The sequence below is a fragment of the Xenopus tropicalis genome, chromosome 4 (genome assembly GCF_000004195.4).
Source record: "Xenopus tropicalis strain Nigerian chromosome 4, UCB_Xtro_10.0, whole genome shotgun sequence".
NCBI lineage: Eukaryota > Metazoa > Chordata > Amphibia > Anura > Pipidae > Xenopus > Xenopus tropicalis.
The window spans coordinates 48099533-48115478 of record NC_030680.2 but is presented as its reverse complement, the minus strand read 5'-3'; the positions used below and the strand labels follow the sequence as shown (position 1 = coordinate 48115478).

At 41.0% G+C, this 15946-nt stretch overlaps 1 protein-coding gene across 1 annotated transcript in view; it reads right to left on the bottom strand.

Moving 5' to 3' along the window:
• Nucleotides 1-5070, bottom strand: part of necab2 (N-terminal EF-hand calcium binding protein 2) — a 200756-nt gene extending 195686 nt beyond the window's left edge. Inside the window, exon 1 of the mRNA XM_002940331.5 lies at nucleotides 4834-5070. Within this exon, the coding sequence (XP_002940377.3) occupies nucleotides 4834-5049 (216 nt within the window). The 5' untranslated portion in view covers nucleotides 5050-5070. The remainder of the gene's footprint in view (nucleotides 1-4833) is intronic.
• Nucleotides 5071-15946: the final 10876 nt, after the last annotated feature.

The window sequence follows — 15946 nt, the reverse complement described above, 5'->3', positions numbered from 1 at the left end:
CTACTACATCAATCTTACCTAACTCCAGCACGGAGATTCAAAATGGGACAACTAGACAATCCCAAATGCCTGAGATGCAAAACAGATGAAGGCTCACTAACCCACTGCATTTGGCAATGCCCAATTATCCAACCCCTATGGACACAAATATACGATTACTGGCATCAATTGACAAAAAAGAAATTCATACCAGACATCGAATGGGCTCTTTTCAGTAAAATAAAAGGGGGGCGACAGATCACCAAACCTGACAGAGCACTAGCAGGAAAACTAGCTGCAGCCACCAGAAAAGCCATACTCCACACACCACCACCCATAAACCTCGTTAAAAGTAAATTACATTTTCTCTTTCATATGGATTGGCTCGAGGCATCAACCAACAAAACAATCCATACACACAGCTTCTTTGACACATGGACAACCTACATCCTGAACCTCCCCCCTGACGTTAGGCAACTGACAGTTGATACATTCAAGAATACCATATGGTATGATCAAGAGAGCCTCAGAGGCACTAATCCCCTACTACAGGTCATAACGACCCCAAGATGAGTCCTCGCTGCCTCCCAGGATCCAAAACACAACGGAAACAGGTACCCCAAACAGCTCCCCCCCAGAACCGGTGAACTGAAATGTATATAGTTTACATTGACTTTACTTGTTTGTTTATCTCTGTCAATCAGACCCTCCACCCTATCTTATTTTGGTAACTTGGCTCACCTAAGCGTGAAACAGCCAACTACCTACCATTCATATATCTGTATATCTACAACAAGCTTACCAATCTAATTGTCTCAAACCACAAAAATACTAAACACCTATGTATAACAACGTGTTTTGATTTCTGTAAAAGATAATATCCTGCATATGTGGAATCCGATTGATTTATCCAAAAATAAATAAAAACAATTTTTTAAAAAAAAAACTACTGCAATTATTGTATGATTTTTTTTTTTGTGGGGGGGATTAAAAACCAAGTTACAATTATTTGTGAGATACCAATCAAATATTTTCTCTTAATGCCACAAATACTATCTGCATCTTTCAGTCTCTATGCTTCCACTATGACCTAGCATGCTGTGTCCACTGTACATAAAACTAGTCTTTATTTAAACATTAGAAATGTATAATATTCTATCTATATCAAACTATATAGTGGGAATTTAGTTGGCGATGTCCCAATTCATCAATTGTATTTGAGCAAGTAGTTAAATTTCAGGAACTGTGCTTTGTATTCATGCAAAAAAATGTATACATTGTAGAAATTGTAGGAGATTTGATCTACATGTAGCTGATGAACTTTAAATGTGCTAGTGCCAGAGGGAAAGCACGGACCATCACTGGAATTCTGAAGGTTTGTTACAGAATAGAACTACCTTGACTACTATCTTTAAACATAAAATGCCATTTAAATATGAAACGTTGCAATAAAATTTAAGTATAGTAATTCATATATTATATATATATATATATATAAAGTGAAAGATGACCTCCCTGCTGTGTTGCCCACACTATGTGAGTTCCTTCTCTTTGACTAAAAACATGCATGCATATAGGTTAGCCCCGCGGGGGGCTCATGCGCACCCACCGTAGCTCCATTTATGCCGCTTTCTGTGCAAACCATATACCCGTACATATGCCCCCCTGTGTTAGCGATGCGGCTGGTCGATACCCCTGGCTGACTCCAGTAGTGTCAGACCGCCGCTAGCGTTGACCGCGTGACACTGTGCCGGCTTGCAGATAGCCGCGCCAGTAACAGAAGGGGTGCGCTCCGTATCGGCACTTGATGTGTGCCACAAAGGGTCCCTGCACAATGTTATAACCCACTGGGTTAACATGCGCCGTTGCTAAGGAGCACCCCGCATAGGTTACGTGGGTGGCGCTTGAACTTGATGGACATGTCGGCTCACATAGGGCATTCTTACACACGGGGCTCCCCGCCTACAGAGATCGGTAGTTCTACCAACATGAATCCTGGCTTAGTAATGACACCACGCATAGGTTTGTAAATACATTCATTCCCTTTTATTTATTTTTTGTTTACTCTTTGTTTTTTACCTTTCTGTGTTTTGTTGTTTACTGAATGGTTGCCTAGCAACGCGCTCTTTGGCGCCAAACACTGTATTTAAAAACCCTGCTCTGTGCACACACTTGTTTCCCTGACGAAGGTTCTAGTAAGGAACCGAAACGTTGGACCAATAAACCTCACCTTATTGCATCTGACTATGACTTGCTGTTTGTAAGTACTATTGTGCAAATCCTGTGAGTGCCGACATCTTTCACTTTATTCCATTATTACTGCTCTGGCACCCGGGTATCATCTGTAAGTGCTGGTGTGCTCTTCATTCTGCACCTTGTATATATATATATATATATATATATATATATATATATATATTGTACAGGATGGGCAATTTCCAATGCACCAAATAGTAAATTACACCCTTTTGTTCACACATTGTGGTTTTAGAAGGCACCCTTAAAGGACATGTCAACCACAAAAACTAATAAAAGGAAACATGATTCTAAGCAACTTATCAATATGAATTTATTAAAAATGTTCAGTGCTTTAAAAGTTATTTGAAATGTAATTGCTATAGAAAGCAGCATTTGCTGAACTCCTGGTTGAGGTCAGTCTCCTCCATCAAGACAGGTCTATCAGTTGCTGCCTCGTGTTACATTGTCAACCATGGCACAGATTAGAAAATGACAAACTGCTTTTAATAGCAGTTATACAAATAACTCAAAAACTATTACAAATTTGGAATGAATGTATATTGCAAAAGTGCTTAGAATTAGGTTTTCTTTTCTTAGGCAAAAATGATATTCTGTATTGACTTGTCCTTTAACACACCCACAAAGAAACACTGACAGACACCAACATCTAAATGTGACATTTATAAAAATGTAATTAACCTTACATAACCACTGTAAAAGGCAAGTACTGTATATAAATAAGATTCATTATATGTTAGAATATTAAGACAGGCAATAACATGGGCATCCTGACACAGTAGCTCCAACAGGATCGCAAACAAAAATGCAATCAGTAGTGCAAAGAGGAGGACAAACACCTTTTATTGGTGTGGCAGTGTGTATTGACTGCCTGTCAGAGTTGCTATTGATGCTGCTCTAAGCCTGCTGCAGTTGAGCACAAGATTGAAGAAAGGGTTTGATGGTGAAGGGTTTGATGGTGACGGATCTAGAGGGGAGGCTTGCTAGGTGTCTGGGCAACTCTATGATTAGAGGATGGAAGAAGGTGGAGAGTGGGAAGTGGTGCTAGAATATGAACATCAGAGTAAAGGGGCTGGAAGCTGAGCATAATAGTAAAGGAACTGGGGGAAAGCTGGTCCGATGACCAGGAGTAGTGAGCAACAATGTAAGAAATGAAACTTTTAGGAAAGTAGTAGAAGGATGGCTGGTACTGGGATTTGTACTCTGTTTAGATTTTTGGCCTAGAAGTTATGTACAATTTACTTAAGAAAAGTTTGAAAGGTTGATGTGTCATTTTATGGCTAAATAAGGTTCTAATCTAAACTACAGAATATAAGGACTAGAAAGCCATACAGTACATTTGAATTAACAGCATACTACTTAGATGTTAAGCTCTATGGGCTACCACCTTCCTAAAGTGTCTCATACCCCATGGTACTTTTTCCCTGTGTATTTATACTTATTTATTGTATTTATTATAACACTTGTCCTCCCTGTGTGTAATTGTGTTTATTGTAAGAATGTACATCGCTGCGTACCCTTGTAGTGCTTTATAAATAAAGTTATACATACATACTCACCCTATGCATTGTTCTTTTTATCCTACAACTTTATAATTGACAAAAGAAAACTTTTGATCAAAAAACTGAATTGACTAACTGTTGCAATATACTCCAAATTCTATACACAATTTGTGTGTCAATTTCATATTCAAATCACAAGCCATATGTATATATACAGTATATACTGTATAGTCCTGCACCTTGGATGACCAGTATATTATTTGCATCTTGCATGCTTTTGTTGTTTTTACACTTAGTCCATATTATTTCTGAATTCACTTTGTATAAGATGCACACATGCATTAAGCAGCGCATAGATAGCTGTAGAATAATTCATGTGTATGCATGTGCCTTTTCGGATTCCCTTGCCTGCATAATATTTATACATTAAACACAAAATACACGCCATGCACACTCTCTCTGAATTAACCTACATATAGGAAAGCAAAGAATAATGCATAATTCATTTCTATATGAGATAGGCAGTTTTTTTTAAAATGGAAAACTGCATCTTTGTGAATGCCTATTTTGTTTACATTTTTTAAGAATTTTTTCATGTAAAAAATTCCTTGACTTGTGTATATAAAATGCACACCTATATATTTTATATATATATATATATATATATATATATATATATATATATATATATATATATATAATGTGTGTGTGTGCTTAGATATAGGTTAGATAGGAATGGTTCTGACACCCCAAATGTGTTTTTGTAAAATGATTATATAAATAAAGCATAATGCGTGCAAAATTGTAAGAAATCTTAACCAGACTGTACAAATGTTAATAAACTATAAAGAATACATGTAATAATATAGGTATCTAAATGTGAAGCATTTAGGCACCGCGACCTACCCCTGTAATGTACATAATGTTGATAAAAGATTTACACCTGAAACTCAAAGATGCATCACAAGGAACATTTGGGACCAAGTGCAGAGTAATTTGGGAAAGATGCGTTTCTATGGACACAGCTAAAGCATCTATCCTAATGTGGAATTCTCCAGCACTGGAGTGCAAGGAGATGTATCTCCCGGTTACTCACATCCAGTATTACGGAGATGCCCCTCCTGGTCATTGGGATAGGGGTACCGTGCACACCGTTGACTTCCTCCTCTCCCCGCAACTCTCGCTCACTCTTGTCGCTCATCTTGGTGACAATCCAGCGGAGCAGACCGTCCAGACCCCGGGCCTGAGGATGCTGTTGCTGCAGGAGCTTGTGGACGCTGTCCCTGCAGTACCGGGCTGCCTGCTCACACATGTCTGAGACTGGGAGGGGGGCGCAGCCCGCCCCCAGTATGTAACCCCGCCTCGGCATCAACAGACCACGCCCACAAATGTACATTACACGCCCACTTATATACTACGAAGTATAAATACATTCAACCTGATCCACAGTAGGATCTAAAACTGTGTATATGTTTAAATGGGAGATAGTTTATATATATATATATATATATTTATAGTTAAACAGCTTTGGTGACGTAGCAAATTAGTTTAGGAGAGAGCAAACGTCTATCATGTTCCTCAGTGGCTGCAAGGTGAGAAAAGCACTTGCAATAACCCACAATCCAGCTGCTCCCACCTTTTTTTTTTTAGGGGGTGGTGGTATATCTTCAGTTTCCCTGTTTACGCTTTTTAGTTGAAGAAATAACAAAAACCATAACTGTATTACTGCTTTAGTATAATGAGAAATGATGTAAGCAAGACAACAAAATAGCCCTTAGTGTGGTTTTATTTGAGTAATGGCAAAAACAAACTATACAACAAGCTGTGATAAATATTGCACATCAGAACTGTTATTTTATTACAATTTGTTACTAAACCGCTTTCATGGGAGTCAAATTACAGTAATGTTATCCTGCCATATTTTCTGAATGTTATTTTAATTTTAGTATTAATAAGCTATAAAATATATAACACAATGTGGTTCAACACTGTTTTATTAATTAGCAACAACCATTTACTCCCAGGGATACCCAGAGGCAGTATCCAGTCTAAAGAGCACTCTGGATTTTTGTATTAGAGGAATGCTTGCGCTGTATCAACATAAGTACACATATGCTTTATTACATATTAATAAGACAGTGTTGCAGTATTATTTGTTTTATATATTTACATATATATGCTAACACAACACAAAGTTAAAAACTGATGGCACAACATCTTCACCATTATTTCTAGGGATGCATTCAATCCTTACTTTCATTCATGTTTTAGCAAATTACCAAAGCAGAATATTCTTTCAAATTCCAAAACTGAAACCTAATTTGCACAATTAAATTTTAGCATAATCAGAAAAAGATTTTTTTGCCTTCAATTATCCAGTTTTTTTTTTTAATTACATGACTTTAAGTTAAGTGCTCAACTGTTTTTTATTGTATCCTTAATGGACTAAGTTAGGTAAATTCTTTATAGAGAAGAAGCCAGGAATATTTAGATGTATCAAGACTTTGCAGTCAGCAGCAGAAAGGGCCTACAAGAAATGTTCCTGTATTAAATGGGGTATGGATTCCTAGATAGTTGTACTTACCTTTACAAAGTACTGATAATTTTTTAACTTTGAGGAAGATGCTTATGGCAAAATATGACTAGATATAATTTTATGAATAGGACCTTCCCTTGAGATGGGAAAACGGAGTTCCACCTAGAGATGCAATAGGTGTTGCCTACAACGAGAAAACTCCATTCCATTCCAGTCCATTTACTGGTCTTCCCAATGTTTTAACTGGTCTATAAAGTGTTCACTCACTCACACATACACACACACAGAAGGATTCGTAGGATTTATTTAACAAGATGAAAAGCTGCCAGCCCCCACATGGCTGTATTATCCCTAGTGCTGAGGATACTGTCTGGCCTGCTATAAAGTGTGCCCTCAAATGTCTGCTGTGTTACAGGTTTTACAAATGGATGAGAAAAATATTGCTGTACTGATGCTGTGGCACAACATTATAGTATGCCTAATATCCCCTCATAAGGCAAGTCAATAAAACACAATATCGTAATTGCATCATATTAACCCCCCCCCCAATATTAGAAGCATAATTACTTATGGGTGGGGCCCCTCGGTAAAGTACAATACACCAATTTATTTATTTATAGTAATAATGTAACTTAGTATATGTGAGACACATAGAAATACGCACATGAGTACCGTATGAACCACCATCCATCATAAGCTCCTCTCTCCAAGGATTCACATCATTACACTACAACATAAAATTGTACAACTTTACATAATTTCCCCGCTGTAGTAGTGACCCTAATAAACTTTGTAGAGGACTGTAGGAGTCCAGTGTTTGGCTTCCTCCAATTATTATGTAATTTTGTACTAGTTATCTTATAGCAGTCTCCTAATAATGCGATTATCTATAGTTATGCGCTTTGGGTCCCACGGGAGAAAAGCGCTTTACAAATGTTTGCTGTTGTTGTTGTTGTAGTTGTTGTTGTTGTAGGGAGGAACTTATGTTATATGGGGATGTGCTCTACTCACTGGTGTATTTATAAGTCTTACATATACTGAGTTACATTACTACCATAAATATCTGTTTGGCATATTGTACTATAACAAGGTTTTTCTGCTAATGTTAAGGGCTTTCTAAAATAATGCAATTAATATCTTGTGTTTTATTGAGAGGGGTAGGGTTGCTGTCTGGCCAGTATTTTGCCAGCCTAGCTATTATTATTATTATTTATAAAGCGCCAACATATTCCGCAGCGCTGTACAATACGTGGGTTTCATACATTGGACATACAGAGTAACATATAAAGCAATCAATAACCGATACAAGAGGTGAAGAGAGCCCTGCCCAAAAGAGTAGCCAGTAAAATACCAGGCAAGGTCAGGGCCAGAATTGCAAACTTACCAGTCTGCCTGTCAATCTGCCTTACGCCTGCCCAAAATTTTTAATCAAGCCAGGTCATTATTGCCCATACATACAAGGTTTTTTTTTTTGCTCGGCCTTCAGCCTGCCCACCTATGTCACTGGTCCAACTCCTTCTCCATCACCACTCCTCCTCCTATAATGTTGTTTCACCCCCTCCATGTCACCAATTTGCCCCTCAGGGTCCAGCTTCCAACCCCTTACCTTGAGCATGAATCTTTCTAAAAAGAAAAAAAAAAGGGGGGCAACTATGAGGGGATATTAGGCCTACTATAATGACGGGAATAGCTGACTTACCTCAAGGTTTCAAGTTTCAAGTTTTATGGTCATATACAAATAGCAATGAAGCATCATTACTGTAATTAAATTTTTTTGACCCGTGTTCCTCCCAACTTTACATAGACAAAAAAAAAATACAAATATTAAATATAATTAAAGTGTGCAATAAAGGTACAAGTATTTACAATAAAAAAAATGCAATGAAATATTTGAAATTGTGCAGTGAGGATTTAAAGTGGCTTTGCTTAAAGTGACACTGCGAAGAGTCCAGTAGTTGTGTGGGAGTGTCTGTTGGTTTGTGCAGAATGTCAGCAGTTCAGAAGCCTGATGGCTTGTGGGTAGAAACTGTCTCTGTACCTGCTGGTGCGGGACTGGATGCTCCTGTACTTCCTGCCTGATTGTAGGAGCGTGAAAAGACTGTGGCTGGGGTCAGAGAGGATCTGCTGCATCTTCCTCCTGCAGCGCTGTCTGTACAGGTCCTGCATGGCCGGCAGTTCATTCCTGGTGATGCGCTGTTGTCACGGCACCATGATGTCCGGGCTCTCAATTCTGCCCTGTATGCCGACTCCTCTTCATCAGAAATGCAGCCGATGATGGTGGTGTCGTCTGCAAATTTGATGATAGTATTGGAGCTGTGTGTAGCTGTGCAGTCGTGGGTGAACAGGGTGTACAGCAGGGGGCTGAGCATACATCGCTGGGGGGCACCGGTGCTAAGTGTCAGTGTGGATGAGGTGATGTTGCCGATCTGAACCACCTGAGGTCTGTTTGTCAGAAAGTCCAGGATCCAGCTGCACAGGGAGGAACTGATGTTCAGGTCACGGCATTTCATGACAAGTCTGGATGGTAGGAGCTGTAGTCAATGAACAGCATCAGCACATATGTGTTTCTCTGGTCCAGGTGGGAGAGGGCAGTGTGAAGTGCAATTGCTATTGCATCGTCTGTAGATCTATTTGACCTGTAGGCAAATTGGAGCGGATCAAGTGAAGCAGGGAGTAAAGATGTGATGTGAGCCTTGACTATATGCTCAAAGCACTTCATGGTAATGGAGGTGAGTGCTACTGGGTGATAGTCATTTAGGCAGCTCACAATCATTTTCTTAGGGACAGGGATGATGGTGGTCCTCTTAAAACATGTTGGGACAGCAGACTGGAGCAGGGAAAGGTTAAAAATGTCTGTGAAGACATCTGCTAGCTCACGGGCGCATGCTTTGAAAACATGACCTGGGATGTTATCTGGTCCAGGAGCTTTCCGTGTGTTTACTTTTATGAAGTGCTTACACACGTCTGCCCGAGATATCTGAAGAGGGCGACTGTCCTCTTCCAACAAAAGCTCCTGAGATAGGTGTTTATCAAAGCGTGCATAGAAGGTGTTCAGCTCATCAGGTAGAGAAGCAGTTACCTCCCCCACTCTGCAGCTCTTTCCTTTGTAGTCTCTGATGGTCTTCAGTCCACTCCACATGTTCCTGATGTTAGAGTTGCTATAGCAGGACTCCACCTTTTCTCTGTACTGTCCCTTAGCTGTTTTTATTGCTTTCCTGAGTGCATACCAGGATGATTTGTACTCACTTGGGCCTCTGGATTTAAAGGCTACAGTCTGAGCGCTGTGCGAACCTCTCCGCTAACCCATGGCTTCTGGTTGGGGTAAGTCCGTACATTAACCCGCGGTACTTTGTAATTGACGCATTTGTGAATAAAGTCCGTTACGTACTCATTGTAGTTGTTGATGTTGTTGTCAGCAGCAGTCCGGAAGACTTCCCAGTCCGTGATGTTGAAGCAGTGACGCAGGGTGCTGTCTGACTGGTCGTCCAGTGCTGAACCGAACGCGCCATAGGCTGCTCACGTTTCAGCTTCTGCCTATAGGCTGGCAGCAGCAGGACTGAGGAGTGATCTGATTTGCCGAAGGCTGGTCGAGAGCAGTCTTTATAGGCATGTGCGTACAGAGTGTAAACATGGTCCAGGATGTTCTCACCACGTGTTGGAAAGTTTACATGCTGGTAAAACTTCAGCGGAACTTTCTTCATGTTGGCTTTATTAAAATCGCCAGCCACGATAAAAGCAGCCTCCGGGTGTAATGTTTCCTGCCGGTCGATAGCATCAAACAGTTCATCCAGTGCCTGTGTGGTGTCGGCGTGGGGAGGAATATAAACAGCGGTACAAAATATCGCTGTAAACTCCATGGGCAGATAAAAAGGTCTGCAGATGCTCAAGATCAGGAGAGCACCCAGACGAAACTGTCTGTACATCAGTACACCACCGTTTGTTGGTCATTACACACACGTTTAATATTTATGTTTTGAATGCTTTACTTTAAAATTACAAACCGGATTCCAAAAAAGTTGGGACACTAAACAAATTGTGAATAAAAACTGAATGCAATGATGTGGAGGTGCCAACTTCTATTATTTTATTCAGAATAGAACATAAATCACGGAACAAAAGTTTAAACTGAGAAAATGTACCATTTTAAGGGAAAAATATGTTGATTCAGAATTTCATGGTGTCAACAAATCCCAAAAAAGTTGGGACAAGGCCATTTTCACCACTGTGTGGCATCTCCCCTTCTTCTTACAACACTCAACAGACGTCTGGGGACCGAGGAGACCAGTTTCTCAAGTTTAGGAATAGGAATGCTCTCCCATTCTTGTCTAATACAGGCCTCTAACTGTTCAATCGTCTTGGGCCTTCTTTGTCGCACCTTCCTCTTTATGATGCGCCAAATGTTCTCTATAGGTGAAAGATCTGGACTGCAGACTGGCCAATTCAGGCCTTCTCCTACGCAGCCATGATGTTGTGATTGATGCAGAATGTGGTCTGGCATTATCTTGTTGAAAAATGCAGGGTCTTCCCTGAAAGAGATGACGTCTGGATGGGAGCATATGTTGTTCTAGAACCTGAATATATTTTTCTGCATTGATGCTGCCTTTCCAGACATGCAAACTGCCCATGCCACACGCACTCATGCAACCCCATACCATCAGAGATGCAGGCTTCTGAACTGAGCGTTGATAACAACTTGGGTTGTCCTTGTCCTCTTTGGTCCGGATGACATGGCGTCCCAGATTTCCAAAAAGAACTTCGAATCGTGACTCGTCTGACCACAGAACAGTCTTCCATTTTGCCACACTCCATTTTAAATGATCCCTGGCCCAGTGAAAACGCCTGAGCTTGTGGATCTTGCTTAGAAATGGCTTCTTCTTTGCACTGTAGAGTTTCAGCTGGCAATGGCGGATAGCATGGTGGATTGTGTTCACTGACAATGGTTTCTGGAAGTATTCCTGAGCCCATTCTGTGATTTTCTTTACAGTAGCATTCCTGTTTGTGATGCGGTGTCGTTTAAGGGCCTGTATGGTTTTACGGCCTTGACCCTTACGCACAGAGATTGTTCCAGATTCTCTGAATCTTCGGATGATGTTATGCACAGTTGATGATGATAGATGCAAAATCTTTGCAATTTTTCGCTGGGTAACACCTTTCTGATATTGCTCCACTATCTTTCTGCGCAACATTGTGGGAATTGGTGATCCTCTCCCCATCTTGGCTTCTGAGAGACACTGCCACTCTGAGAAGCTCTTTTTATACCCAATCATGTTGCCAATTGGCCTAATTAGTGTTATTTGGTCTTCCAGCTCTTCGTTATGCTCAAATTTACTTTTTCCAGCCTCTTATTGCTACTTGTCCCAACTTTTTTGGGATTTGTTGACACCATGAAATTTTGAATCAACATATTTTTCCCTTAAAATGGTACATTTTCTCAGTTTAAACTTTTGTTCCATGATTTATGTTCTATTCTGAATAAAATATTAGAAGTTGGCACCTCCACATCATTGCGTTCAGTTTTTATTCACAATTTGTTTAGTGTCCCAACTTTTTTGGAATCTGGTTTGTAATTTTTAGCTATACAATGCTTAGAAGCATCATTAGATCAGTTTTGTGCCACAAAATCAGTGCAGCTTTTTATTTATCATTTGTCTGTAAGACATCCCAAATAAGAACCTATAGTGTTTAACATGTGCCCTTTTAAAACATGTTTGTTCTGTATTAATGGTTATTGCTATGCAGCACAGCAGACATTAGAGGGCACCCTCTATAGCTGGCCACACAGTATGTATGCACTAGTGATGGTGCAGCCATGTGGGGCAGAGCTGGCAGCTTTTTATCTTGTTAAATACATCCTACAAACAAATCCTTCTGTGTGTGTGTGGGTGGTGGTGTCAACACTTTATAGAACCAATTCAAATAGTGGGAAGAAAGACTAGTAAATTAAAACCTGCATGTTATTGGATAATGAATATACTTGCTACTTATTGGTTCAGTAGTTTGTTTGACAGAATGAATATTTGATCAGTTTTGATAAAACTGATTATTCATTTGTTGATAAAATGAATTCTGTGCTATAGAATCTTCCTTTTTGTCACAAGCATCTATTTTGTCATGAAAATTTAGCTTGGAATATGCTAGTCAGTTATACCATTATATATTTTGGTAAAGTTTAATTTACATAACTCATTCTGAAAATAACTTTACACATAACTGGTTCTGCTGTATAAATGTTATATATATTGTGACATGCTGACTGCTTGTACACGTAATTTTGGGGGAACTAGCAATGGTAGGCAGGCATGCAGAGGATCTGGAGCATAGAGACAGGGTCACCACGTCTTCAGGCAAAACACAGGTTTATTTAGGGCCAATTATTCCCAACATAAGACAGTTCATCAACATACAGTTCAGGGTTATGATTTGTCCCTCCTTCAGGGCTCTCACCTTCCAGGGTTACTTTACTTTACACTCTGTAACCTATACAAGGTTTCTCACTGTCCCCAGTGACTCTCACACATCCACAGTGACAAACACTCATGGACGCTCAGGCTTCACTTTAAGCCTTGCTGACGCCTCTCAGCACTCCTAACACAGGCAGGCAACCTTCCTGCCCTGTGCCCTGCTCTGAGAGTGACCTTCTGAGTCAAGAATCAATCTCCAACTCCAACCCCTGTGCAGGGTCGGACTGGGCCGCCGGGACACCGGGAAAAATCCCGGTGGGCCCCGGCCCTAGTGGGCCCCAGCGGCCCAGTCCGACCTTTGCCGGCGCTCCCCGCTACTGACTGTTCCTCCCCGACGCGTTCAATTTATACGCGCTCGGGGAGGACGTCAGGCGGGGGCCCTTCGGGGGGGTTAGGGGGGCCCTTGGGGGGGTTAGGGGACGCGGCTGGGGCACCTGCAGGGCCCCTGGGGCGGGAGCCCCGGTGGGCCCTGCACCCCCCAGTCCGACCCTGCCCCTGTGTAATCACACAGCCCTTTTATTTGTTGCTCACCTGCAGCCTAATCAGGCAGCTACCTACAGCTGGCCAAATCAAAATACTAAGTGGACTATGGAATGGAGGGTCTTTCCTACTCTCCCTCCATTCACTCCAGGGCCCTATTAATTTAGCTTTTCCTAAGCCAGTAACATAAAACACAGCATTACCTGCTGCAAAACCAGGCATTTTACCTGGTTCTACTTGTATGGTGGAAAACACACCAAACAATGATCTTTTCCATTTCATCTCTCACAATATATTATATAATATTATATATATATATATATATATATATATATATATATATATACACACAAACAAAGGATGGCACACCCGCTACATATCGTACCTCGGGTGCATGGTAAAGGGTTCCAATACAGCTGTTTATGCTGTTTTAAAAATACACATTTTTTTCCACAAGAGACCTCGGTGTTGCTGGTCATTTCTACAGTATATATATCTATATATATATAGAAAGAAACTAAAAGGTCCAGACTGATTTAAATGAAAAAAGAAAAAATCTTTACTGTATTATGCAGAACAATTGCATTACTTACAACGTTTCGAGGCTCCCGCCTATTTATCAAGTAGCAAGATAATGAACACAAAGCACACAAGGTATAAATAGGGGCAAGTCCAAAGGTCACTCCCCCAACAAATTACTGGATCCAAGTACATTCCACAATCCTACTTATAGAATACCCTCGACCAGGGTTCCCCCTTCAGAAAATAAAAGTGCATAACATGTAACATTCCTAATATAAGCAAATTTATAACAACAAGAAAAACACACAATCTTCAATATAGGGTATCCATATTGGAAACAACATGCAAGATGACACATGTGCTTATAACCTCTTTACAACACCATAGCCATCCCCTTTAAGAAAAAATGGTTATATAATACTGGAAATACTTTCTTTAAGCAATGCTTCCTTTTAGATAAATGCATACAGGTCATACTCCCCGTGGATGTAATGTCTGCAAATTGTAAATCCAAAACTTCTCTAGTTTCTGGAGTTGTAAGAGTCTGTTGCCCCCAACTGATGTGGGGGAACAACATACTCTATCACAAGAAACCTCAGTGCAGATGCTGTATGGCGAGCTGTGCAAAAATGTGCAGGAACCGTTAACTTAACCACTTCCTTCCTAATAGTGGATTTGTGCTGACTGATCCGATCACGAACAGGTTGGATCGTCTCTCCTACGTACGCCAGACCACATGGGCACTTGAGCATATACACTACATATTCAGAGTCACATGTATAGTGACCTTTAATAGCAAACTTGCGACCAGAGTAGGGATGAGTGAAAGACTGTGCGTATTACACTTGAGCACTGGTTACACCTACCACAAGGGTACATCCCATTCTTTAGGGGCATTAATAACCTCTGTCGATCACTATGTTTGGTACCCAGATCAGCTCTCACCAATCTGTCACGCAGATTACGGGGGCGCCTATAAGATAACAAAGGTGGTACCTTAAATTCCTCGACATATATATATATGTAGGGATCCCCAAGATTTGGGGCCCCTAGGATGGGTTCTCCTTAGACAGGCACTAGAGGGTGGCCTTAGGGAATTGGACACCTAAAAGTGGTTCTAGATGTCTTTCTGCTAAAAGGGAGTTTCCCCTGCATTTCTCACCAGCAACCACTAGATATAAAAGGGCATGCAGCCATGTTCTGTTAGTTCTTAGTGCTGGGAGTGCCTCGGATAGAGGTGCTCCACATATATCCAAGTTTAGTAAGCAGTTTCATGTGATAGGACACTCTAGGAGTGCCATGTAGGAAGATTTAGTAAGAATGGGCGGATATTGCCCCTCCAGGGGTTAAGACCCCCCAGCATTACATCTGCTGGAGAGCAGGGCACAAAGTGGCTAGGTAGGTGGATCAAGTCCCCACTAGGAGTCCGGATCTGAGGGTGCCTGGGTGTGAGTACCGGGGTGAGTCCTTGTGGTGGGTCTGCCTAGCGTGAGTGCCGGGGAGAACTCTAAGAGAGAGTGTCTCCTGGGGAGAGTATCGGGGGGATCACCTAGATGGGAGCACTTGGCGGGAGTACCGTAGGTTACCCAACAGGAAAAGGTTCTCAATGAGAAGTTAAGGAGAATATGCCCTGCTGTTGAATGACTGTATGCCACCCCTGGAGAGGTTCTGCTCACAATAAAGCAGCTCACTTGTTTTACCACATAATCGACTGTCTGAATTTCCTTCATATCCAGAGGACCACTACAAGCTAGTAAGGAATTACCCCAGGGTGGGGCAAATCAGCCAGGAATAAGTGGGTCCCATTGAGGGGTACCAAGTACCATTAAGTTCCCAGGGTGTGGATTATAGTTCCACAAGATCATCTCTGGGTGGAGGCACGCCATTAAGGGAGAAATCCCTGTTAACCCCCATAGTAAGCAGGGCTCAGGACTCCTGTAGCGCCAAGTAAAGAGAAATCAGCAGGTAGCATCACTGACATCCACAAAAGTGGGCTACATATATATATATATATATATATATATATATATATATATAAAATGTATTTGTAATATACTTATATCCTTTCATTCTGTGTACTGGGGATTGTTTTTTGTATACAGAATGTATTTTTGTAGGCAAAATTTACTTGGGAAAAATGGCACCCCATACATCCACTACAAAATTATACAGTGGTGCAACTGCCATACAGCAGGGGGCATGGGGCACAA